This window comes from Mitosporidium daphniae (assembly GCF_000760515.2).
Source record: "Mitosporidium daphniae strain UGP3 chromosome Unknown contig-20, whole genome shotgun sequence".
Taxonomy (NCBI): domain Eukaryota; kingdom Fungi; phylum Microsporidia; genus Mitosporidium; species Mitosporidium daphniae.
In genome coordinates, this window is record NW_013546611.1 from 1 (window position 1) to 24,727 (window position 24,727).

The 24,727-nt window shown below is 44.4% G+C and overlaps 12 protein-coding genes across 12 annotated transcripts; 4 read left to right on the plus strand and 8 right to left on the minus strand.

Moving 5' to 3' along the window:
- Positions 1–718, minus strand: DI09_20p10 (ThiJ/PfpI family protein; the record flags this gene model as incomplete). The annotated part of the gene is made up of 1 exon (XM_013383088.1): positions 1–718. A coding segment is annotated over one exon (718 nt), but the record flags the coding sequence as incomplete, so codon positions are not given.
- Positions 719–895: 177 nt separating this feature from the next.
- On the minus strand, positions 896–1,714 carry DI09_20p20 (uncharacterized protein; the record flags this gene model as incomplete). The annotated part of the gene is made up of 1 exon (XM_013383089.1): positions 896–1,714. The coding sequence occupies one exon, from the start codon at positions 1,712–1,714 to the stop codon at positions 896–898; it is 819 nt and encodes a 272-aa protein (XP_013238543.1).
- Positions 1,715–2,255: 541 nt separating this feature from the next.
- Positions 2,256–4,664, plus strand: DI09_20p30 (uncharacterized protein; the record flags this gene model as incomplete). Its single annotated transcript, XM_013383090.1, has 3 exons — positions 2,256–2,403; positions 2,513–4,494; positions 4,551–4,664. 3 exons carry the CDS (start codon positions 2,256–2,258, stop codon positions 4,662–4,664), a joined length of 2,244 nt encoding a protein of 747 aa, XP_013238544.1.
- A 51-nt stretch (positions 4,665–4,715) lies between these two features.
- Positions 4,716–6,343, minus strand: DI09_20p40 (Sec1/Munc18-like (SM) protein; the record flags this gene model as incomplete). Its single annotated transcript, XM_013383091.1, has 6 exons — positions 4,716–4,812; positions 4,896–5,027; positions 5,057–5,178; positions 5,213–5,356; positions 5,385–6,164; positions 6,191–6,343. 6 exons carry the CDS (start codon positions 6,341–6,343, stop codon positions 4,716–4,718), a joined length of 1,428 nt encoding a protein of 475 aa, XP_013238545.1.
- Positions 6,344–6,516: 173 nt separating this feature from the next.
- DI09_20p50 (uncharacterized protein) lies at positions 6,517–6,854 on the minus strand (the record flags this gene model as incomplete). Its single annotated transcript, XM_013383092.1, has 2 exons — positions 6,517–6,735; positions 6,765–6,854. 2 exons carry the CDS (start codon positions 6,852–6,854, stop codon positions 6,517–6,519), a joined length of 309 nt encoding a protein of 102 aa, XP_013238546.1.
- Positions 6,855–6,906: 52 nt separating this feature from the next.
- Positions 6,907–7,825, plus strand: DI09_20p60 (uncharacterized protein; the record flags this gene model as incomplete). The annotated part of the gene is made up of 3 exons (XM_013383093.1): positions 6,907–6,988; positions 7,167–7,534; positions 7,580–7,825. 3 exons carry the CDS (start codon positions 6,907–6,909, stop codon positions 7,823–7,825), a joined length of 696 nt encoding a protein of 231 aa, XP_013238547.1.
- Positions 7,826–7,936: 111 nt separating this feature from the next.
- DI09_20p70 (uncharacterized protein) lies at positions 7,937–9,904 on the plus strand (the record flags this gene model as incomplete). Its single annotated transcript, XM_013383094.1, has 6 exons — positions 7,937–8,437; positions 8,479–8,569; positions 8,609–8,967; positions 9,085–9,402; positions 9,481–9,512; positions 9,592–9,904. 6 exons carry the CDS (start codon positions 7,937–7,939, stop codon positions 9,902–9,904), a joined length of 1,614 nt encoding a protein of 537 aa, XP_013238548.1.
- Positions 9,905–10,034: 130 nt separating this feature from the next.
- Positions 10,035–11,426, plus strand: DI09_20p80 (uncharacterized protein; the record flags this gene model as incomplete). Its single annotated transcript, XM_013383095.1, has 1 exon — positions 10,035–11,426. One exon carries the CDS (start codon positions 10,035–10,037, stop codon positions 11,424–11,426), a length of 1,392 nt encoding a protein of 463 aa, XP_013238549.1.
- A 278-nt stretch (positions 11,427–11,704) lies between these two features.
- On the minus strand, positions 11,705–14,505 carry DI09_20p90 (uncharacterized protein; the record flags this gene model as incomplete). Its single annotated transcript, XM_013383096.1, has 3 exons — positions 11,705–12,047; positions 12,220–14,279; positions 14,341–14,505. 3 exons carry the CDS (start codon positions 14,503–14,505, stop codon positions 11,705–11,707), a joined length of 2,568 nt encoding a protein of 855 aa, XP_013238550.1.
- Positions 14,506–15,676: 1,171 nt separating this feature from the next.
- Positions 15,677–17,491, minus strand: DI09_20p100 (uncharacterized protein; the record flags this gene model as incomplete). Its single annotated transcript, XM_013383066.1, has 1 exon — positions 15,677–17,491. One exon carries the CDS (start codon positions 17,489–17,491, stop codon positions 15,677–15,679), a length of 1,815 nt encoding a protein of 604 aa, XP_013238520.1.
- Positions 17,492–19,903: 2,412 nt separating this feature from the next.
- On the minus strand, positions 19,904–21,615 carry DI09_20p110 (uncharacterized protein; the record flags this gene model as incomplete). The annotated part of the gene is made up of 3 exons (XM_013383067.1): positions 19,904–20,625; positions 20,652–20,925; positions 20,953–21,615. The coding sequence occupies 3 exons, from the start codon at positions 21,613–21,615 to the stop codon at positions 19,904–19,906; spliced, it is 1,659 nt and encodes a 552-aa protein (XP_013238521.1).
- Positions 21,616–21,803: 188 nt separating this feature from the next.
- Positions 21,804–24,319, minus strand: DI09_20p120 (uncharacterized protein; the record flags this gene model as incomplete). The annotated part of the gene is made up of 3 exons (XM_013383068.1): positions 21,804–22,142; positions 22,272–24,280; positions 24,307–24,319. The coding sequence occupies 3 exons, from the start codon at positions 24,317–24,319 to the stop codon at positions 21,804–21,806; spliced, it is 2,361 nt and encodes a 786-aa protein (XP_013238522.1).
- Positions 24,320–24,727: the final 408 nt, after the last annotated feature.

Genomic DNA, 24,727 nt, shown 5'->3' on the forward strand with positions numbered 1-24,727 from the left:
TTTGCCCCGTCACAAGTCGTTCGTCTACAACAACAAACGGGCTAAAAGGATGCGCCGATTCAAAGTGGGCTCCACATTCGCGAAGCCTATCTTCAATGAGATATGGGAGGCAATGGTCGATGTTTAGAATTTTTTCCTCTTCATTTGTGGGGCCAGTGCATCTTCTGCCTTTAAGAAAATTCTTACACAATGGGGAGGCTTTTGGCTTGTCTTTTTCTTCTGACTGGCACGAAAACAAGGCACACACACCATGCCCAATGGTCCCTATGATACCGCGATTCTTGAAATAAACGGCATCGATAATCTTACAAAGAGTATCATTTGAAGCGAGATCCACCATGGTCGCATACTTTCCGGGTATAAGGACAATCGAATATTCTTCGGGATTAATGCTGCTGAGCGGTTTAGTGTCATGGAATCTATCGAGCAGACTGGTATCTCTTAAGAACTCGCGGACATATGAGTCCTTTTCTGTTTCCTCTTTGGAACTTGGGTCAACAGGTGCCATTCCACCATGTGGCGTAGCAAAGGTAATGGGAAGCTTCATTTTCTTACAAAGATTCAAGTATATGTAAGCAACTTCCTTGATGTCGAAGCCCGAAACTGTTTTTTGCTCCGAGGAGGGAGTGGTGCAGCATTTATCACCGGGTGGGCATGATGAGGAAATCGTGTTTGAATTGGTTAGAACAACAAGTACAGATTTTGTGGATGAAGGCATTTTTTGGGCTTGGAAATTTGCACGCCCATTTATAGTACAGAGAAAGTTAAGAGTTGAGTTTGATTTCTGACATAAAATAAACTTAAATTGATCAATCGCCTGTTTATTAGCAAATTGAGTTGTTGGAGACAAATTAACAGCCAACGGTTTGACAAACTGCCTCGGCAACAAATTATTTTATTCAATTGAGGAGCGGATTAAATTCCAAGGCAACGATGGGCCATATCGTTTGGAAATATTGACGATTTTCTTGGAGCATTCTTGCGAGTTCGCAATGCTGTTTATCATGATATCGGACTTGTTGGGCAATAATTCTTCACATCGTGTTGGATCCACCAGGATAATTTTCTCTGGAAGGTCAGAGTTGATATCCATTTCTTTGGGTTGGCTTAAAGGTATAATGGCAATAGTTTTGGAGGATAAATTTATATTGGGAGCTATCAAAGGTATTTGAGACAGGCTTCCAGACTTGCTGACAATCACCGATCCATCCTCCAGCTCGTCTATGGTCACTACAGGAAGGAAAAATGCCTTCAGCACGGCCACAGAGGCATCAAGGATTAGCTCAAAAATAGATCCGTCATCAACAAGAACAAGCACCTCGAGATAAACGGCCCAAACGGCGCTGGAGCCTTCATTGATTGGAAAGGTAGAGTGCTGCAAAACCGGATAAAGGATCGAATGCAACGCTTGGGAATATCTGATGTCCTTGTCTTTAGAAGGGTAGATTTCACTTGGGCTTGAATAAAATGAAACTTTGGTTGCAAGAAATCCACATCCAGACACACTAGGCGTGGTAACCTGCGGAAAAATGTTTATGTAAATGACTGAATTTCCTTTCCTAACGATGTGTGATTGATACTCTGAAGATTCAGACAAAGAGGCCTTGGATATTGTAAAGTCTGGTCTGGCTTCGGAAAACGACCTCCCATCCGATCTAAGTCCCTCCGCGAAAAAGGCCTCATGATACTGCTCAGGGCAAACGACGCTGAACATGAATTTTTTTGTAATTTAAAATTGACATGTCCATTTGCGCCAAATTCAATTTTATTTTCCCAATGGCAACAAATTTCTGCAATACTGTAGGAGAATGGCTTTGTTCCAATACTTTATTCTTAGGATGATACGTATGCAATCTTACAAGACATAAGCAAAATCACGGCATACTTTTCTCCCGGCTCTGCTTCTGCTAAGGAAGGCGAGCATACTTGGCAGCTACATGAAGATTGTTGGAAACGCATCGGTGAGATTTGCAATGCCGTTCTTGCATGCATTAAAATCCATCCATCGGCAAACATCTGCTTGTCCGAAATTGAGCCTGTCTTTTTAAAATCGTTTTCATACAATTCGCCTCTTGCACAAGCTTTATCCACATCGGTAGCATTATGTCCATTTGATAAGATAGATTGTTTCTGATAGAACAAAACTGTCCGGCAGCGCCACTGAGCTTGTTGCTAGAATCGCCGAAATTTATGTTTATTTTTCGAAACACTCTGTTGAAAGCTTTTCTTTTTTGGACAACGCGTCATCATGCAGCATGCTTACCAGCAATTCGAGCCAGTATTCCATTTTCGTTGCCTTGCTAAAACTGTGTGGACGTGCTAATCGCATTTTTGTTGTTCGTTCTATTTCGGCTGTTGAGGCTCTGATAAAAATGGGGCTTCCTGCCCCGTTACTAGTGCATCGTGTCAATGAGATGATAGCATCTCAAAACAAATCGCTTAGACAATATGCATCTACGTTTGTGTTGAAATTTCTTGAACAAGGTTTCGTGTTGCTACTGACTTACTTTAGAGGGCATCGATCTGCAAGAAGAAGAAAATCTTTTGCTAGGAAAATTCCTTTTGGTGGCCATAGCCGATGCCTCACAAGAGGTCCGCTCAAATGCCGTTGCAGCGTTTAAAATATACCGGTCAAAGTTTCCGGATTTCGCTTCAAGGTTGGATTTTGTTTATAGCTTTGCTAGGTTTCTCGAAACTGCCTCACCGCATGCTCTTAAGGTTTTGCAAATCAAGGTCAATTTATCTGGAGGCACCACTCCTTCTGTTTTGAGAAGGACTGAACTTTTTCGAAGATCAGCGTCCGCCTCGACCTCTGCCCAGCATACCCAGTTGAATGAAAAAAACTACATTGTTGGCTCTAATTCAAAGCTTCAAGGATCAAATGCAGCTGACGACGTTATCATTTTCTCTGCGCCATCAAATGCCAACCCAAGCGGCGGGGGAAGATTTGGTGCTTCCGTACGGATTTCTAAACCGCCATCGCCAGAGCCATGCTTGGTTAGCGGGTTTAGCACGATGCAACCACCCTCCTTTGAGGCTCATCACAATCTTAAAACGCCCGCCGTTGTTACTAAGACCAGGGTTTCATCTATTGAGTCTGGAGCGGCGAGAATTCCGCTTCCTAGACCATCCGGCTCGATATTTATTTCACCGCCATCAAGAGACCCTTGTATGCAAAGCTCAGCCAGCACTATGCCAAAGTTAAATGAGGAGGAAGATTTTCGGCCACCCGTCATTGATTCTTCGCTCCTTTTTCCGCTGAAAAGCGCAAAATGGGAAGTTAGGGCCAATGTGCTTGGCACTCTTAAGCAGCTTTTCTCCAAACGTGGCCAAATTTGTTCGGTTGAAAAGCTGACTAAAATCATACCGCTTCTTGTCGATATCTGCCTTTATGATAAACATGCCAAAGTTGTATTTTTGGCTTTTGATGCTCTTGAAGCTATGCTTGCTCCTTTTGCATGCTGTCAGGCCCCTGGGGACTTGACGGCTATTCTCCATTCGATCAGTGGCCGATTGTGTGAATTAATTGTAAAAGGATTCCAAACTGCCTTGGCAAAAGGGGAGCGAATCAATAATATTTCCTATCCAGTGGCCCTCAATTCGTCTTCCATTGTAAAGCTAATTTCGCTGCTGCTTCATTTGGATGTTACGGCTATGAATTGCCGCGCAGGGTTGTATTTAATCTCGGGCATTAAATGTAATTCATTTGCTTCCTCGCAAAGCTTTAGATCTACTTTGCTTGGAACTGTGATCCCTGCTGTTATTGCTCTTCTTCCACTGGCGGTATGCAATTCAAGAGTGAAGAATATCCTAGATTGCCTGATCTCTTGTAATACCCTTTTTTCGGACAAGAGCTTACGTCCTCACATTGACAAATTACTCGCCTCTTTTTTGATTAAATCCCATGCGGTAGTATTGGCGTCGTCAAATAGAGACCCCAGGCTTTCTATGATAATTAAAGGCCTTCCCTCTGCCCTTTTGCATGCTACACAAGAGATGCAGGAGAATATCCTACTCGAAGAAAGTCTGTCGTTGTCTGTTTCTGCAGCCGAAAATGAACCTCTGATTGAGGAATCTGTGCAATCGTACAGACCAACCAGCCATGAAGTGCCTTGCATTGCCACTTTTCATGCCGATTCACATAATCATACGAAGGAAAGTGCGGGTGTTCAGAAACTTGGGGATGAAATGGATACCAGCACAAGCCCGAACGCAAATGTGGCAACTTCAGTTGAGAGTCCAATTGTAGCAAATGAAGTGCATATGGCTGCCTCAATTTTGCAAGACAACTTGGGCTCCAGTCAATCGCCACTCCACGCTATCGTTGGCAAAGAAGCTACCATGAACCATGATCAACCACATCCCAATCAGGACGCATTTGCAAACGAAGCTGCTCGGTATGATATCACTAATGAATGCGATATCACTAATGGATGCGATATCACTAACGAATGCGATATCACAGATGGAGATGTGTTCATCAATGAAAACTTGGTAAGACTTTGTTTGTTTGACGAATGTAGGAATTTGACATCGAATGGTATGACAAGACGGTTATTCTTGATCCCTCGCAGTTGGAAGGATTTTATGAACATATTGGCGAGTATTCTTTGCCACACCTTGACACTGCATTGGAGCCTTCCAACATACCGATTCACATGTAAACTACATGCAATCGAAAAGACAACATACGAGACCGGATCAGCGAGCGGACATCATCCAGTTTCATTATATAAAGCAGTGCATAGCATATCACATCTCCATTGTAGCCGCGATGGCGTTGGCATTTGTATTGATAACTTGGTTGTGGATCTTTACTTAAGTTGTTTATTTACAAATAGACCTCATCAAGTCTGCCAGATAACTAAACGAAAGGGATGTCCAATAAATGCTACCTTGATGAGTTTAGTATGCAAGTTCCTCCAATTAAAAGAGAAGATCCCAGTTCTTGGGCATTGTATAACGAAACAAGCCGCATCTCCTCAAAGGTAACTCCATTGATAAGGAATATGATCGCTTCCTTGGGCCTAATCATGAGAATCGCAAAACAGTTAACTTTTCTTTGACGGGTTGGTCGAAAAAGGGAAACTGCTTGTCCGATAACTTTCCTTTGATAAGAAGTTCGATCACTTGCTGAAGCTGCGGCTTGTGCCGTGTATAGACCAACTCCACGTCATCCTTTGATGGGAAATAAACCAAATTAATGCACTACCTTGATCCCGGACGAAAATGCCTGGCGTGCACGGGTAAATATGGAGTCCTTAAATATGTTCATAGCAGAGGAGTTGGAGCCACTTGCGTCACACTCAATTTTTATGTCAAGAATGGAGAAGATGCGCCTGAGAGAATCCAGAAACTAAAAGTCTATTCAACACACCAAATACCTCGATTTGTTCGTTGGTGAGATCTGGAAACAGCTGCTTTATCTCGGAAAAAGTTCTCGATGAATAGATTCCCAGCTTCACGATCGACAACACGGCCAATTTAAACTTCATTGCATCGTCGTGGATCAGCTTTTTGGACAGCAGAGACTTTAGTTGAGAAATGATGATTTCGGCCTCAGGATCTACAGAAGCATTGTTTTCAAGACCTAAATACATGCCGCCGAAGCCTTTTTTTCCCGAGGCAGAGGAAAGCGTTGCCGACACCAAACTTTGCTCAAATTCGGAAATTTCGTACAAAGAAAGATGATCAACGACATTGTGAAGTTTCTCCAAAAGCTTGACGTGTTTTTGGACATTTGCTTCGCGTTCAGAAAACTGCCCGTGTTGCTCGGTAAATCGCTTCATTTCGGAAAGAGATTCAATTTTCAAGTGTTTTCCGCGCATGTCAAAAAACTCTTGAATGTACGTTTTAAGAGCAAGGCCAACATCCCCATAATATTTCAGCCTGTTTTCAGAAAAAAACGGATCTCGAGATTCTTGGAATGAAAGGGCTATGGGGCCGGTGTTCGTCGAAGCAGGCTGCTGATTTTCTTCATCTTGCTCGTCTAGCAGAATCCGATCGTCTTTAATGTTAAAAAACTCGTGTAGCATTGATTGGTATGACCACGGAATCAAAAGAGGGGTTATCGGGTCGATGCTTCGATCTAAAAGAAGTAAAATTGGCGCCGTGTCGCACACCCGCGGAAAAGAAAAGAGCTGCGGATCCTCCTTGAGCATATCCTATTTTTAGCAAAAGATGCGCCTACACTCAATGATCTTGCCAACTGGTACGTCATTGGCGAGGATGCCATGTACCTAATCAGCGGTCTTTTCTGAAGCGTCAGGATCAATGCAGCCAGCGACTCTGTAGATCGGTACAAGGCATCTTTATCCCAATGGCCAATCGACTCTGCAGGCATACAGTGTGGAATGCCAAGATAGAAGGAGCATTCGCTAGCCAGAAATACATCCAAGAACAGTTCCTAAACTTAGAAAAAAAATCAACACTGATTTCAACGACTCGCTCTTGAAAGTCCTGCTTTGCAAGAAATTCGATCTGCGATGGCTTGACAAAATTCGCAAAGTCTATGCATTAGTCATAGCGAGCGGCACATATGGAGTAAGAGGCGTATTTTGGCGCGGCAAGTTCGGCAGCAAGTGCAGAAATGATTGGCGGTGTAGGTCTGACAAACACAATGCAATTTAAACACCTCAAGCTGGAACGCAGCTCCACATTTTCAATAAGGTCGACCAGGTAGATCTCCTTGGTGAGCAGATAGGAGAGGGGCACGATCAAACTCAAATATTTGATCTACATCATAATATGCAAGTTGCAGATACTGTCGTGGAATCCACAAGCATCACAGTGGGCCCACTCGCGGAGCGTGTAATAGCATCAATGTACCTCTGAAAGCTCTTCAGCAAATTCATGGGTAAAATTGAAACCTGAAAATTGAAAATTGAATTGCATTTGGCAATCACAATGCAAGTTTTGATTACTTGGAATGGGGTCGAACTTTTGGAAATTGGACTGGAATTTGGAAATTGGTTTACAATTTTGTTCAGTGTGGTTGGGGTTGCATTTTTTCACATTTAAAATCTAAGATTCCGCAGCATCGTATTCTTGATGGGGGCCACGGAAAGCAAAATTAACATATGCGATGCCCTCAAGTCCATCGCATACAAGGAAAAGATATCGGAGATTGTATTTTATTTTCTCTTTCTATTAGCCATTTCTTGAAGATGAGCATCCCTTCTGGTCCACTCTATGGCAAGACCAAGGGCTGCCGCTTGAGGAGATACTTGAGAAAATCCCTCCAACAGTAATCAGAGAGGCACTCCATTCCAACCCAGAGGCGGTATTAATCATCCTCACAAAGGTAAGCCCTTTCGTCTCTCAAGCGCAGCTTGTTGCCGTGATCAAGGAGTTTCTCGCACCCACCTTTTCGGGCCAGTTTCCCAGTGTCCGACAATACGTGGCAGATTCGGCCACCATCCAAAAACTGCTACATGCAACGCGAATGCTATGCAGGATCCTTCCGATCATATTTGAAGATCAGAAGCTACGAATCCTTTTTGCTCAACAGCACTCTGTGCCTATAGGCAGTGCCGTTGACTCGACCGAAGAATGGGTACACGATTTGCTCTTTTTTTAGTGTGGACTGGCGCCAGCTGTTCTTGATTTGCTCTTTGTGCCTGGGTTTACCATCCCTCCCAATGCCACGGACGAAAATATCAAGGTTTTCTACTCGATCTGGGAGTCCGGAATTGGTTCTGAAAAGCAGGTAGAGTCGTTCCAACAAATCGACCTCAACCGCATGGAAATCATACGCCTCATTCTTGTGCTGTTTTCATGGCGCATGTTCCAGGAGCCATGTATTAATGTCCCTTCCTATTTGTAGCTTCGCGAGAGTTACCGCCATTTTCTTTTTTTATTGCGTGTACCCTGAAGGAGCCGCTCGTGCTCTCGCTTTTGTGTTCATTGCTCAACGTGATTCTTAAATTTGACCCGAATGGCTGGGGACTACCGTAAATCCATTCGCATAATCGTTCATAGGTATTCGCATCTTTTCTTTGCCGACGAGTATTGCGAACAATTTGCTTCTCTTTGCGTCCAATTACTAAACTTGCTGCTTGATTTTGACCCCGCCACATATCTACTGGATGCAACGCCTTGCCCATCTGAAGAACCGCGTGCAAATCACACTTTGAAGCCCGAATTGACTCCAGAGCCCCAGCCCGTTTCTATTCCGGAGTCGATATCCCCTGAACCCGTTTCAAACTGCTCCGTGACCGAATCGAGCCCAGAATTGGGGGTCGGTGACCTTTTCAAGTCCCCCATTCTAGATGATGTCAACCTTGCCAGCGCAAAAGCTGAAGATATCAAAGAAAATGATCCCCCCACCCATACGAATACACGCTCGTTGCTTGAAGATGTCCCTCTAGAAATTGATATCACTGGTCCGTCGCTCAGAGCAATCATATTTGGCCCCGAAACCTCGGGCGACATCAAGGTTAGTCTGCTTGTCTTATTTTTTTAGACGTTCGGCAATAGCTTCCGAAACTACTTGGGCAAGCTGTACCGCGAATCCGACTTCCGTCGGATTTATGCAGGCTTTTTGGCGTTGTTGACCAATCCCATTCGGGTAAGTAATTTCCCCACTTGCCATAGGCTTCTTCGGCAGTGCTCCCTGCATCTGTACATCAGATTTCGGTCTACCCTGAGATCATGATTCTACTGTGGAGGCTGATTGATCTCAATTCAGCCTTTTTCAAGTTCATCGTGTATGAGGAATCGATCCTGGACTTTGTCTCGGCATTGACATATTACGCCTCGGAGGCTGAACTCGATCAATGTAAGTGCGTTCTTTTAAATCCAGCTGCCGACGGGTTGGTACACCTATCCTGCTTTGTGCTGCTGCAGCTTAGCAGTGAGCGCGAACTGGCCATCAGGCTTAACACACCGTATACGGATTTTCGGGTCCACGGCCGACACTTGCCTGAATTTTCTGGCTCATATGGAGACTTTTTCGTGCTATCCATGGTTCGGATCCTTGGGGCCAGCAGCAATCGCCTGCTTACGATTGGTGAATGCCTGTTGACGGCAATTCTGAACATTTCGCCATACTTGAAGGTGCAAATACCCAAGTTTATCTTTTAGACTCTTTCTCCCGTCACAACACATCGGCTTATTGCGTTGTTTGAACAACTTGCACGCCTTTCCGTTGACCGCTCATCGATACCGCATGCCAAGTGTGCCCACCTGCTTCTACGCACGTTCACCACCATGATGCAATACCAATACGACGGCATGGTGTGTCTGATTGCTGGATTAATGCGTTCAAGAGCTTTCTTCGAGACACTTGCCAAGTGGCGGTATTCAGATTATGTCATGGGCGAAGGCATCGGGTCCATTTTCAAACGGGATCCGGAGATGCAAGCGGAGATCTCTAGTACGCATCGTTGGACCGAAGAAGAGGTAAATGTGGCAACTGATCCGTAGTTCATGGAAGCATTCAAGCTACTTGATTGTTCACTGCTAGTCAGTGTCTTTAAGTGCCTCGATCCTGATCTCAAGTTGCTACTCAAGTAAGTTTTGGTTCAGTGCTGATTTTTGCATTTCCCTGTTGAATGTTTCCCGCTTTTGTATCGATTTATTTAACAATAGAAGAGATGATGCCGTCGTAGCTGAGGATGAAATGGTGCGGTTTCTGCGCAAACGCACGCTAGTGGGGTTGGTACCACTCAACTATCCTCTACAGGTGATCCGCTTTAGAATGAGCCCAGAGATCCAATCGTGGCTCACCTCATATATGTATGGAATTGTTTGTCTGCATCAGGAGCAGGCCTCGATCTGGAACAATACGGCCATCAAGCTTTTTGTGGTACGCTACGAAGATTCGGAGCAAGGTATGGGCTTGGAAACATCTACCTCAGAATCTGAGTGCCATAACGACATAGTACTGCCTTTAATGCCTTAGGAAATTAATTTCTTTCAGCTCAATAAAAATTCACAAAAGAATTTGTTTCAATCCCCGGTTTGGTGGAAATTTAATTTAATTTAATTTGGTTTAATTTCAAGCCTAGCCAATAATTTTAAATTAATATTCAATGAGCAGTGTCCTGGAGGAGGGCATGAAGCGCCTTGCCGTGTCCACAGCGACTGATGCGTTTGCGGCAAAGGAGCCCTTCTCTATTGTCTTTATTGGCCATGTAGACGCCGGTAAATCGACCCTTGGTGGCCACATCCTGTATGCAACGGGTCAGGTGGACCAGCGTACTTTAGAAAAATACGAGCGCGAGTCCAAAGAGCTTAATCGTGAATCGTGGTATTTATCGTGGGCACTGGACACAAACCAAGAAGAACGTTCAAAAGGCATCACCGTCGAGTGTGGAAAGGCATCTTTTGAGACGGCTCGTCGTCGCTTCACTATTCTCGATGCTCCAGGACACAAGAATTATGTGCCAAACATGATCAGTGGAGCTGCACAGGCAGATATTGCAATCTTGGTCATCTCGGCACGTAAGGGCGAGTTTGAGACGGGGTTTGAACGCGGGGGACAGACGCGCGAGCACGCAATGCTAGCCAAAACACTTGGCGTCCGCCGGATTGTTATCGTCGTCAACAAGATGGATGATTCCACCGTGCAATGGTCTGAGATTAGATACAAGGAAATCGTTTCCAGACTGACAACATTTCTCAAGGGATGTGGCTTCAAGGAGCGAGATTGCGATTTTCTACCACTTTCCGGCTTCACAGGGGATAACCTCGTCGAGCGAATCAAAAAGAGCATTTGTGCTTGGTATGATGGGCCCTCATTGTTACAACTTCTTGACGAACTGCCCTCATGGGAGCGGAAAGTCGATGCACCCTTCATGATGCCCATTTCTGAAAAGAGCAAGGATATGGGCACACTTCTTTCGGGGAAGATCGAATCGGGCTCGCTTGTTCGTGGGTCGCACCTTTTGGTGATGCCTAATAGGCGAGAGATTGAAGTGACCTCCATATTTTTTGAAGGTTCAGGTGAGGTTGAGGCTCAACGTGCGTCTTCTGGCGACATTGTTCGCATCAAAGTAAAAGGAATTGAGGAGGAAGACGTCTCGCCAGGATTTGTACTTTGTGATGTGGATCGTCCAATTTCCGTGGTTACTCGCTTCATGGCACAGATGATGATAGTCGAGCACAAGAATATCATATGTCCGGGATACACTGCTGTTATGCATGCCCACTCGCTAGTCGAAGAGGTTACCATTATCAAGTTTCTTTTCCTACTTGATCCGAAGACTGGGGAGAAAACCCAAGCAAAACCAAAATTTGCAAAGCAAGGCCAGACGCTCATTGTCGATATCAAGTGTTCAGGCCCCGTCTGCTTAGAGACGTTTGAAACGCACCAGCAACTGGGTCGCTTCAATCTCCGCGACGAGGGAAAGACCATTGCAATTGGCAGGATTCTGCGCTTAGCTTCCTCCTCTGCCCCTACTGACTTGCATGTCAGTCAATAATAAACCTATTTGGAGCTGCACTGTTACCGACTTGAATCGTCGATGTGGCACTGTTACATTACGTGCTGGCAATGGCCCTAGTTTTGGATTCCGTATTTTCCAAGTTTGCGCCTACATTCTAACAAGCAGATGTGCCAATACTTATGACCACCTACATGCAAGTTGAATGCACACATTTTCCTGGTGCCCAAATGGGCCAAAACACTATTTATGTGTGATGCCAGCGGTTTATTGACGATAAATACTACAGCGTCTACTTGGCGGCAGCAGTGGCGATCTTACGGGCCCCAGAAGCTGCACCAGCCTACTGTAAAAAGTATATACCCTACCTTGTAATTGAAGCGGGGGACATGGCGAACGCGGCGTCCATCACGGGAACGTACTCTCACCACGCGCGAATGAATGGCGCATGAGACACAATATTGCATCTTGATGTAGAGCTTTGGAAGGGCATATTCGTCATAAACGGATGCTTCGGAGATGTCGCGCACAGCGGCGCTTTCAACGATGTTTCGGACAAGGAATCGTTTGACAGCCTTGTCTTTGGGTGTGCAGCGCCCACAATTGACACAACGAATGGGGTTTACATGTCCGCGACCGTGCTTTGAACGTCCACAATTTCTACGTTTTTGGGTCTACAAAGAAAGATAAATTAGCATGATCTACCATTTCCGGTGATGGATGTAATCAGAAATAAATCGACGAAATAATTGGAAATGTTCTCTTCGAAATTTATTACCAATTGGCAACTTAATTTTAATTTAGACTTTAATTTTAATAAAGTGTCTCATACTCGATGACAGAAGTTCTTCTTGCACCCTCCTCTATCATATCGAAGCCGAGCAGGGAGAGTAGCTCGCTTTGGTCTTTATAGACTGTAAATGCAAAGTTTACCAGCATAGCCATCAGAAATACGACCACAAGAACGGATGGACCGACCAGGTCGTCATACGGGCCTGGATCTCGTTCCCGAATTTTCTTTGCCCGCCAAAGATATGTATATAGCGCATAGAATGAGAACACTACCGAAACAAGGGTGAAAATATATCCCGAGATCTTTGCAGTCTTGTGCCCCAGTCCTACGAGTGCGGTAGAGACACCCCCCAAAAAAATGGAAAAATGGAGCCAAGAAAGAAATGTTCGCTCATTCGCAAAGAAGACCTTCGGCTCCACCCGTACAGGAACAGCTATTCGTTTATTAACGAGGGTATGGTTTCCACTTGTTGTCTGAATCCTGCTATTTATTCTGGGCGATCTTTTTGCAGGGGGTGTCAGTGTCCTGGTAGTTAGTGAATCCCTTCTTATGATTTGGGGTCTCACGGATGACCTTAAAAGCAATGGATGCTGCTGCTCTTCACTTTGGTTCTTGCTAGATATATCTATGATTACGTGATTGTTATTGGGGTTCAATGAGGAGCCTTGTTTCTGCGAATGAGAACTAGCACTCGATGGTTGCAGTTGCGATCCCAAATCTGCCTGTTGTGAATTAGAAGATGCAACTAACAAGGGGGTGATTGATCCCGATTCAAACTCTAGAGCACTATCTGCAGACCGGAGCGGGCTTGAAATTGGCGTAAAGTTTCCCTTGTTTTGCCGGATATCGATATTCATTTGGGAAATCCAAAATGGAAATAGCTGCACTTGTTTCTCATAAAGGACAGCAATTCCATGCACAAACTTTGAAAATTTTGGGACTTCCTCCATTAACTGGGACGAGATCAAGTCGGTAATCCATTTTGGCGGATCAGCACCGGTCTCTGTTTGCAGCTTGACTTCCAAAATGGCATAAGGAAATTTTACAATTTCCGACTCTGGAATCTCAGCGTATGGGTACTCTAGCGAGCTGATATCTTCTCTTTTCCAAGAATCTTCAGAGGCGGGATTCTCTTTAATCATCACCAGTTCTGTATCGAGGGAGATGCGAACTGAAGCATCTCCCGGGTATTGAAATGCCATTCGATTGTATCTTGTACGAACATATGGGCGGAGACGCCTTTTGGATATCGTTTCCTGCACTTCGGAAGAAAGCTTTGAGAGCTCGTCAATGGCAGCATCATCCTGCTGCTTCAATAACCGCTTTTTCATTAGCGCCTTTTCGAGCGTATATTGTCCTGTCAGATAATCTTTGACATGTTTTTCCTTCAATTGGAATCGGCTTTTAAACGAAATTTCACCGGTCCAGTCTTCCTTGTGGATTTTCCGCTCCACAAATACAAGTTCAGGATCATGGGACTTGCCATACCATCGAATTCGGATTGCCTCCGCACCTTCTGATTTTTCTAGCCTTCCAAGATATAGTTCAAGTGCGTCATTATCCAAGTAGACAGATGAAATTGAAAAGTCGAGCGTTTGAGAGTAGGCTGAGGTCATCTGCTGCTTACTCGCACTATTGTATACGATGACGGGAAGATGTTTAAGGATTGCCAGCTTGACATCGGTGACATTGTCTGGATGGACCCAATATTTGGCCGTTTTTCTGATGAACGTCTCCGAGTTGGTGGAACCATTTGCAGATTGGCGATCTACAGATGCCTCTTGTGAGGAGGGGGAAGATAATCTATTATATAGATTGGAAAGTCTGAGCAAAAGAATATCCATGTTATGAATGTAGAGCGGGTTATTGCGAAAATGCAACAGAAACATCGGCTTCAGTTTGTAGTCGGTATGTTTGTCGTGTTTCTTTAAAATCTTCAAGATCCCCGTAAAGTTGAGACGTGTGTATCGACCAAGGGTACCTAGTTCAAAGCCAATGTTGCCGAGCTCCTGTTTAAAGTGTGCAACGGCATTTTCATTAAGCTTCGGAAGCGAGACTCGGCCAAACACATCTTCATAGTGTTGGATTTTTCGCTGCAACTCGTCAACTTTCATACTTCGAAAATTTTCAATCTATCGGGTAGGGGAATGGCAACGATACCTTTGAAACTTCCTTTTCCAAACGCTCCACAAACAACGCCTCGTCTTCTTCAGAAAAATTTTCGTCGCTCCGTTCTTTCAGCATTTCTTTGAGCTTGTCATATTCCAAGTAGTAAAATCTCCAATCCGAATAGACTTTGTTTGCAAGCTGCTTTCCAAATTTCATAATCCAAAAATATTCGACCCGAATATTGATGATCAATACGCCATAAGGTTTGAAACCTGCCGACCAATGAAAAAATAGGGTTAGCTTGAGATTCCCCTTGAAACTAGGATTGGCTATCTGAATGATCTGGCGTTTCAGGCCTTAAATTTGAATTTAATAAACTTTTACTGGAAATCACTGCCAACCGCCGCATGTTTGATCTTTTCCATTATCTTAAAATATGAGCCATCATACAGGGACACGATTGCCGATCGATCAAGAGCATATCCGGACAAAATCCACAGAAGTATCCATTCGAACTTTGAGGCAAACCTAACACAAACTATACGGTGCTTTTTGGACATACCATCCGAATGGATCCAGAAGATCCCTAAATGAGTTTGTCATGTTCCAGATGTCTTCAAAAGAAAATATTTTGATCGGCGATTTTGCCGTGCTTTCGCTAGATCCAAAGAGCAAATCCAGCCGTTCGGAACTGACATTTCCTAGGATTAGGGGCGGATTTGGCCCTACCCCTGTGGTTGTACACCTCCGAGTCAGACCCGTGCTTGCATCTATGTATATTCTTAATGTAGATTGGGAACGTCGGATCTGGAATCCACGAATCCTGTGTTGGATACGACATGAAGCTGTGAATAACAATGGTGCCAAGAACGGAAACGATAACTCCAAACCTAATGGCACGTAGCCCCTCGTATGTCTCCATCAGGGTTATAACACCGTCGCCATTTCTACAAATCATCAGTAATTTTATCGAGACTACCTATCAAAGAAGGCAACATGGTTTTGCAGATTGGTCTCCCACATCTTTATGGACTCTGTAGGCTTTTCATATGTCTCAATGTGGCTGCCAGAGTTAGCGGCCGTCATTTGAGAAAGGCTTGGCCCCTTTGAAGAAACGAATTCACCGCTGGTAATCTTCATTGCTTTCGATGTGAACTTGAGTCCGCTCAATTTATAGGGAAGGGTTGGCTAATTGACAACCTGCCATTGATCAATTAGTGTCATCTTTTAGTCTATTAAATTTCCATAAACAGAAAATTTTATTTCAATATCCGTTTGGCATTTTGCTGATGTGGGGGTTGGTTTGGGTTGGTTTGGTAATATGCTTCGCCCAAATTACATGTGTCAATCACGGGTGTGGTAGCTCATCCGGCTAGTCTTGATCAAGTTAAGTTTTGGGGTTTGAAATCATTTTAGGCCTGCAATTTAAGGTTTTAAATAGAATCCTCTTTTGTTGATCCGCTTTAGCCTTAACAGATTCTTTGATAGAATTCAAAAATAGCGGATTTGGGCGCAAATAAGCTCCGACGCCCTCAGGGGTCCATACTCTAAGGAAGATGCCATCGTCGTTACCAGATACGGCATGGGAAATTGCAATCCAACCAATCCCTGATAATGCAATTTCAATACCGGGGATTCTGATGGGTCCTTTAGGAATTTCCACTCCATCCAGGGCAACCTTTAGTTCAGGAATCTCCACATTCTTCAACTGCTTTTGGGTCAAGGGCGAAGTTTGCTCTTTTTTCAGCCTTTGATACTCCTTTTCGGCTTCCGCAAAAGTCCTATTAATATGAATGGGGAGCTTTCTCGTTGCAAAAATGACGAAATTAGTAAAGTGTTTGTGTCCATCTTGCTCCTTCTCAGCATGTGTATTTGAACAAAGATCAATCCTAACAAGGGGACCAATCCACATTGATTGGCCTTTTAAAACCAAATATCTATTTGCTTTAAATGGAGAACTGCTAGAAAAGAGCTTTTCCAAACTTGAAAGGGTAAGGAATCTTGGGATCCATCCAAAAGGAAATACTCCCGGTGTATCGATTAGCACACTTTTTTTTGAATTCTTCGCGAATGATCCGCTTTCTTGGGCAACTGTCTTTGTGAAATCATGAGCATAGTGCAAAGAAGCAGAAAAGAAGCCAACCGTCGTCCCTGGAGAAAGCGTTGAAATGCTAATTTTTGGTTCTGCCGTGTCACACTTATTTTCAAAGAATCGCTTTGTATTGATGATTTTGGTCCATAGCTTTGATTTTCCGGAATTAGTGGGCCCTACAAGATAAATACTAGCCTTTGCAGAAGGAGGCTTTCCTCGCATCAGAATGGATGCGGCTTTTGTAAGGGAGGCAATCATATTGTGACAATTAAACCCCGATTTTGCGCTGACAGGAACCACGTCAAACACGGGTCTCTTAATTAATTCAGTGGCGGCCCACTCCTTTACATGGTTTCGAAATTTAGCCAATTCTTTTTCATCGCCCGTGATGGACAAAGGAAGCAAATCGATCTTTGTCAGAGCAATGATTACTTGAATATCTTCCATCGATTGCAAGTGGGAAATTAATTTTCCAGGCTGATGACTCTGGTCGTGGAAAGTTGCCCATGAAGTAGGGAAATCTGTAGAATCTACCAACAAGCAAAAAATGGCTCTTTTTGCGTTATAAGTTGCCAGGAATTTTTCCCACCACAAATTGGGGTTGACTATTGAAACATTCTTCGTTAAAGGAGTAATAACGGAGATGGAACTTCTTTCGTTTGAACCTGGGGATTCTTTTTTATTCAAAAGGTTATGGCATTTTTGGCAAATAGGAATTGCAGGCTTTTTTCTTTTGACGCTACCTTCACCTAGAGGCTGCTCAGGGAGCATCGAAGTGATAGGGCGATCATCAACACACGTTGTATTCAGACGATTTTCTATTCGTTCCATATCAAGCCGAGATAACTGCCTCCCTTTAAGGGCATTATTTCTTGGAGAAGAACGTCGCGCATGCTCCAGTTCTTGTAATATTTTGTCTCTCCTACTTGACAGATTAGGCAGATATCCAGGGCTACCAGGGAGTCCATTCTCGTGAAATTGCGCGCCGCATCCAGAGCACTCCTCTAGAAATTTTGTCAAGAGCGATGAAATAGACGAAAAAAACATGTGAGAAGAAAATCGATGCCAACATCCCGGGGGCCATGCATGGAGGGCTTTGGGAGAATTCATCAAAATTTAATTTTAAAGTTTTTAATTATCGAAATAAAGCAATTTGGTGAGGTTCCACATTGTCACTTTCACTTTACGTCTGTTTGATAACGGACATCAAATCAACGTGTCTTGAAGACAAATCGAGGTTCCTAAAGTAAATTTGGAAAATCAAACCCGAGGAATCCAGAATACTTTTTGCTCATAAAAATACAAAAATTGACAAGCACGTAAAAGACGTGATTGTGTCCCTATAAAAAGTGAGGTCAAATCTCTTACATCAATTGACAAGTAGTGGGTGTCATCCAGCAGGGATACAAGCAGGAAATTGGAGCTAGAAGGGCTTGAGCGCACGATTTGAAGAGGAAATTGCCGAATCATAGACTGGTAGGACTCAAGCGGTCGCTTATAGCCCCCGAAAGAGCTGTATTCACTCCCACTAGAAGAGGACAGGCCCATTCCATATCCAAACAAATCAAGCGCATATTTAGAGAAGGTGGAAATGGACTCATCGAAATAGGGTGACATCAAAAGGTCCATCTTGATGGCGAAGATCCCAAGTAATAGCTAAGAAAAGAGCAAAAGTAAATACCATACCTCAACGTCGGAAAAACAAGAATCCTTTATATCGGCGTCCACAATAAACGGGGATGTTGAATCCATGGCCCCAATGGGGCCCCTGAAAGCGGAAAGATTATCCAGCATGGAAAGGTCTAAGAAGGGTTAAAAGCACACACAACCTTTGATTCGATGATAAATGAAAGAGCGAATATGGTCATTGTTTTTGAGCTCCAAATGCGAGTGCGAAGAGGATGAAGAAAAAAGTAAATGCGGGGAAAGAAACAGCTCCAACTGAAGTCTTCTGAGCCACAATTCCGCCTAAAAATTTGGTTGGAGATCCACATCAAACCTTTCCGGCGGACAAAAAGATAGCATAGTCATTTGCAAGAACGGTGCAAGAAACCTGTTTTAGAGACAAATCGGCAACACTTGGCCAGTGCACTAGGCCATGAAAATGAACACCAAGTACGATGAAAGATTTTACTTAGGCAGCCATACTGAGGCAATGTGGCTTCTTTTAACAGAGTGTCAACTTTGATCATTTCCGAATACAAAGGGCGCAGCAGCTTTGATACCAGCCACTAACATTCATTTGATATACAGAATGCATTACCTGTTTTAGATTTTTTATGGAGACTGCGTAAAACTTATCATCAATGTCAAACTGATGGGCAAACGACAGAAGACGCGGCTTGGTAATCGAAGACTTTACAGTGGACTCATTCATTTCCTCCCTCCCAGGGAGAAGAGTAACTCCGGTGCAGTATGGGCGCGTCTGTGGCAGAACAAGAGGTAGCTTTAATCTTTGCTCTATTTTCTCATCAAAAGGAAGATCTGATAGATGATGGTCTTTAATTGGAACTCTGTCAGATATACCGAACGAATCTGCGATTGGAGTCCGAATGGGAACACGGTCAACAAGCAATTTGGACAAATCTGATTTCGCTTTTACAGGCAAGGGCTGCCTTGAGATTGTTTTAACAGGGTATTGGAAAATCAGTGTGATAAGGTTGAAAAAAAGCAGAACCAAAATGATCCTATATGCCTTATCAAAAATACTATCTGCATAAACCCCCAATCCTTCGGAGACAGGAAAGCCTTGAAACAATGGGATATGTTGCAGAAAATAATACCATATAAAAGAAAAAAGATTCTTTCCGCTTATAAACAATAAGAGTATTATTGTGAATGAAACCACGTTTAGGAAGATCAGAGAAGACTTGGCTTCCATTAACAAATTTAATTTACAATTGGAAGGGCACACTAATTTACAATTGGAGGGGCACACTAATTTACAATTGGAGGGGCACACTAATTTACAATTGGAAGGGTACAATTAAAAGTCATCCCTTCATTAAAGAAACTTGGTTGTATTAACACACACTAACCCTAAATTGATCTGCTAAATTTGGGGTTACAAGCTTATCGATGAGGAGCACAGAAATTATGACCGATTCTTGCGGTTCCGAGCAAATTTTAGCGCGAAATAGCTATTTTAAGCGACCTTCTAAAGTAGCAATAAATCTAGCGATGCGAATATTTGGCTATCAATAGGGCTGATTGTTGATAAGCCTAAAAAGTTGTGCTCAAAGAAGCCAAAATCACATCAAGGCGCTTGAAGTTTGCGTTTCAAGGCAGTTAAAGGAGTAGGGTGAGGGGCATGGGCATTGAAATTTGCAAAAATCATACCAAACAAACATGCGCAAAAAAATATAAAAAGAGGCCATGTTCCGAGGGACACAATCTACAAAACAGCCGCGTACTTTGAGATCCAAAAACGACATGCAAACTTTCCACTAACCGTGTATGTTACGACCGGCCCACAACTGATCATGTTTCACTTCCTTTACTTATATGGTACAGATTGTCGTGCTACACAAGCTCAGCGTCCTCCAGAAACCGGTACTCGAAGGTGAACTCGGACTTTTTCCGCTGTGACCACGAGGCTTCATAGTCAAAGTAAATGTATGTACCCTGTTCAAAGTCCTCTGTTACGATTTTGGGCTCTTCATGCCGCTGGAACCAAGTAAGGTATTTCTTGTGATATCTCCACGACTGTTTTTTGAGCTCCCTTGCAGCGAGATACTGCGCGTAGGTGTTTGGCAAAAAATAAAAGACGGCAAACAGGCACTCGACATCCATCCGCTCAAAGAGTGAACTACGCCATACTGTCGCGTGTGGAGAAAGCCGTGGAAAGTTGAACCGCTCCCATGGCGCTGCTGAGTGTGTGTTTGGATCGATTGCGGACATTTCAGGCCTGAAAAAGGCATCCTCCATATTGGCAACGAGCTGTTCCAGCCCCTGTACCTTTGGAAACCCCTGCTCCACAGCTTGTAGATGTTCATTGCTGACCAAATCGAGATGGGAGTTAAGACAGCTACTTGCAGAGAACATGAACCACGGCACTGCAGAGATCGGGGGTTCCCGTTCCTCGCTGACGCCGGTACCGGCTGTTCTCTTCGCAGAGGACGGATTCTCTGGCGAGATAATTGACTTTGGTACATTCGACCACACCTTGATCGGTGTCGAAGATACAGGAATGTTTCCCGTTGATGTGATGGGTGGAATAGAGACATTGGAAGCGACTTCAGCGACTAGCCAATAAAAACATCAAACAAACCTTTAGAAGAGACGAACGTTGACTTTCTATGATGATGCTGATGCTGATGATGATGATTGTGTCCACTTTGCGGAGGGGCCAGAGGAGGTGAAGCCGAAAGAAGCTTGGGATGTGGAAGCTCTGATTCCCCCAGCACGTCATGGGGCCTCTCATCTTCGTCATCAGAATTGGCTGCGCTAAGGGTGGACATGCTCGGCTTGAGCAATACCTCTGCCTCCAATGCCGAAAAGTCAAAATCGCTGTAGATGGAATCGTCCTCGAGATAATCCGGATTCTACCGCCATTGAAAACTATTTCCTACCTCTCCATTCTCAAGATAATCGTCCATAAAGTCGCGCAGGGAGCCGACCTCCTCTGAGAGAATGTGTTCATTCTCGATCATTCGCAACACAAGTTCCAGCTTCAAGATGTGGTGATTGTGTCGCGCTACATGCGCCTCTAGCTCACGCTGGCGCGGCGACTTCCCCGCCATCTTTGCGGAGGCTGCCCGGCGACTGCCAGCCCCTAGGGCCGTGTTGCAGATGGCCTCCAGCTCTGCTTCGTTTGAGTCTATCAACGTTTTGAGATGGTCCATGGACGTGGAAATCCATGCCACTACTTCTGCCTTTTCCTTTTCTTTGGGATCGACTTTTGAGATGGCCGAGAGCCCTTCCTTGGAGTATGCTTTAATTTTGATTTCCTTTTCAAGCACCTTAAACCGCTCCATGAGCACCTCTATCCTCCGCCGTGTCTCGTTTAGGGGTTCCTTGTTTTTTATCTCGTTCGACGTCTGCCACACCTTGATTTGGTCGCGGAGACGCTGGAGGCGTTTGACCTCCTTCTTCATTTCTCCTTCCCAACGCTCCTTCTGGGCGGCAGTGGTGGACGCATTTAGCTTTGCGAGGTATTCTTCGAATTGTTCAATGCCCTCATCGACCTTTTTGATGGTGCGCTCGATCTCAGCTACAATCGTTAGCATGATCATTCCTACTCTGCAACTTGCGGTTGCTCATAAAATAAAATTAGAAATAAATAAATAAATTGGAACAATTTTAATTCTCGCCATTGATATTTTCCACTTTATTTTTGGATGTTTGATCCGATTCGCGAGTTTAGGGCGATCATGCCACACTTGACCCCGGTCACGGGGTCCGGATGCTGCGGATCTACAGGCTATATTTGTTCGCGGTGCTTGCTCAGATCGTAAGCATGGCGCGAGATAAATGGTCGAGGCCCGAGGATGCGCTCCAAATCCTCTCTATGAAGAGATTCCCGCAAAAGCAGCTCTTGCGCCAGTGCTTCCAGAGCTTTTTGACGGCTAGAGATCAGCTCCAGGGCACGTTGATAGCATTCGTCTATCATAATCTTGACTCTGGCGTCGATAAGCCGAGCGGTCTCGTCAGAGTATGGCGGTGGGGCCCCAAATCTTCTCTCTGTGTTTGGAAATGAGAGGAGCCCAATGCGATCATCCATGCCCAGTACGCTTACGGCATCATATGCCATTTCGGTCACCTGAAAAGTTAAAACCCGAAATATTGGCTACGCGAGAACAACAAAAGTAAAGCGGAAATCAAAAGACACCATCATCGAACAGGGGAAGCAGTAAAAATAAGAAAGCATAAAATAAGCACGAAAACAAACCTTTTGAAGATCATTTTGTGCTCCAGAGGTGATCGATGCACGTCCAAGGATCACCTCTTCCGCTATGCGGCCTCCAAGAGCCACGCAGATGCGATCCATCAGCTGGGCTTTGCTGAGGAGCAGCCCGTCAGAAGGCAATGTGCGGGCAAAGCCAAGAGCACCAGAAGACCGAGGAATAATGGTTACCTTCATCACCGGATCCGCATGTTCTAAGAACCAGGCAACAAGTGCATGTCCAGACTCATGATGGGCCACAATCGACCTCTCCTCTGTGGCAAGCACACGCGATCGACGCTCGCTTCCAGCAATGACGCGTTCCACGGCCGCCTCAAAATGTTCTCCTTTCACATATGTTTGGGAGAGCCTGGCCGCAAGTAGAGCTGCTTCGTTGCAAACATTTGCAATATCGGCACCAACAAATCCAGGTGTCATGTATGCTAAACGAGCAGATATTTCTCCTTTCTCCAATTTTGGATCAAGCTTGAGCGGCTCCAGATGTAGAAGATAAATTTGTTTCCGTCCATTGGCGTCGGGCCGCTCAATCGAAATATGGCGATCAAATCGTCCAGGGCGCAACAGTGCCGGGTCAAGTACATCTGGTCGATTGGTGCCAGCTATTATCACCACGGGTGCTTCTTGAGATGATGAAAAGCCATCCATTTCCACAAGCAGCTGATTTAGCGTCGATTCCCGCTCATCATTTCCCCCGCCTCCAATGGGCGAGGAGCGGCCCCTAGCCCTTCCAATTGCATCGATCTCATCAATAAACACAATACAAGGTGCTATTTTTCGCGCTTCTTCAAATAGATCACGGACACGAGAAGCACCGACACCAACAAACATTTCCACAAATTCGGCCCCCGAAATGGAAAGAAATGGAACCTCGGCCTCCCCGGCCATCGCCTTGGCGAGAAGGGTCTTTCCGGTTCCAGGGGGTCCACTCAATATGGCGCCTTTTGGGATGCGTGCTCCAAGCTCTGCATATACTTGTGGCTCTCGAAGAAATTTTACAAACTCCGAAATTTCGAGTTTGGTTTCATCCATTCCAGCCACATCTTTAAAGCGAACTTTTTGGGCAGTTTGCGCATTATAAAGCTTTGCCTTTGATTTTCCGGCATTGAAAACCCTGGCCAAAGGGTTTCCGGAACCAGATCCGGAACCAAGCCCACCCTTTTGCGATAATGAGTACCCCTTCCACATGACATATCCTATAAACGCCAGCGGAAGGACAGATATCAGAATTTCAAAAAAGATCAGGCCATTGGTTAATAGCGATGAAGGACCGAGATTCTGCCGACCAGACTCATTGGGCCATGTTTGATTTACTTCCCAAACAACGGGAACCATCGAGATTGAACGCGATTGAAACGCCTCTGAAAGGCGCTTTTCAAAATTTTCCATAGATCCGATGGTAAACATGAGAGATGGGAACAATTTTTTTCTATATGTGTGAATCTCTTCGTTTGCTGTCTGACGTGCTTGCTCATCCATCGATGCGTCCTTTTCTTCATCTTTAAGAAAAACATAGACGCGTGTTTTATCTGAAGCCACTAGTAGCTTTGACACGAGGCCTTCTTTCAAATAGGAGGATAGAAGAAATTCTTCAAAAGAAATTTCTTGAATTGGAGGGCGATCTAATGCCAGCGAAGAAGAAAGATCAAAGAGCTTACTAGAGAAATAGTACAACGAAGTAGCAAGGACTAAAAATGCAATTTCCGGGCGTTTCCAAAACGGATTATCCTTTGCATTGCTTGCCTTCTCTCCTTTTGCATTGTTTTTTCCAGCCTGTTTTTGTTGCTGTTTGCCATTGTCATTTTCGCCTTGCTTGCGATCCGCATCATGATCCCGCGGAGTAAAATTGATTCCATTACGTGCTTGATTTTCATTTAGTTCGAGCTTCACGGTATTTTTGTCAAAAGACAAAAAGATGTTCTCATCAGGAGCAAGGAAAACCACTTTGGGAGGTGCGTTTTCCTGAAAACTAGGTTCTTGAATAAGAATGCGCGCATCTTTACACTTTAAACGCTGGAAAAACGGAATGAAATCATCGGGAGATTTTCTCAGGAAAAGGGCGGCCAGGATTGGAAAATCCTTCCATGAAGGACCTTCATTCCAAAGCGAATCCTTGAGCCCGAGGGCTAGAGAATATCGAGTCAAATCAAAAGGCTCGTTTGGATGTTTGTCCAGAATGGCTCCGGGATGATCATTCAGGAAACTAAGTTCTACTTTTGAGATTGAATTCAGGGATGGATGGCGTTTTATGGCGAACTTTCTTACAGCGAAAACGGAAAAGATCCTGTATTCGATTCGAGAAACTTTTGTCTTGACAAGAAGTTCCTGCATGCGAGTCTTTAAAATAAGGGAGTTGTATTTTTCAAGAAAGGATTCCCGGATCTCCTTCTCCACTTCAAGGGTTATTTTGCCAAGTGCGTCCCGCGGCAACTTGGAAATGTCAA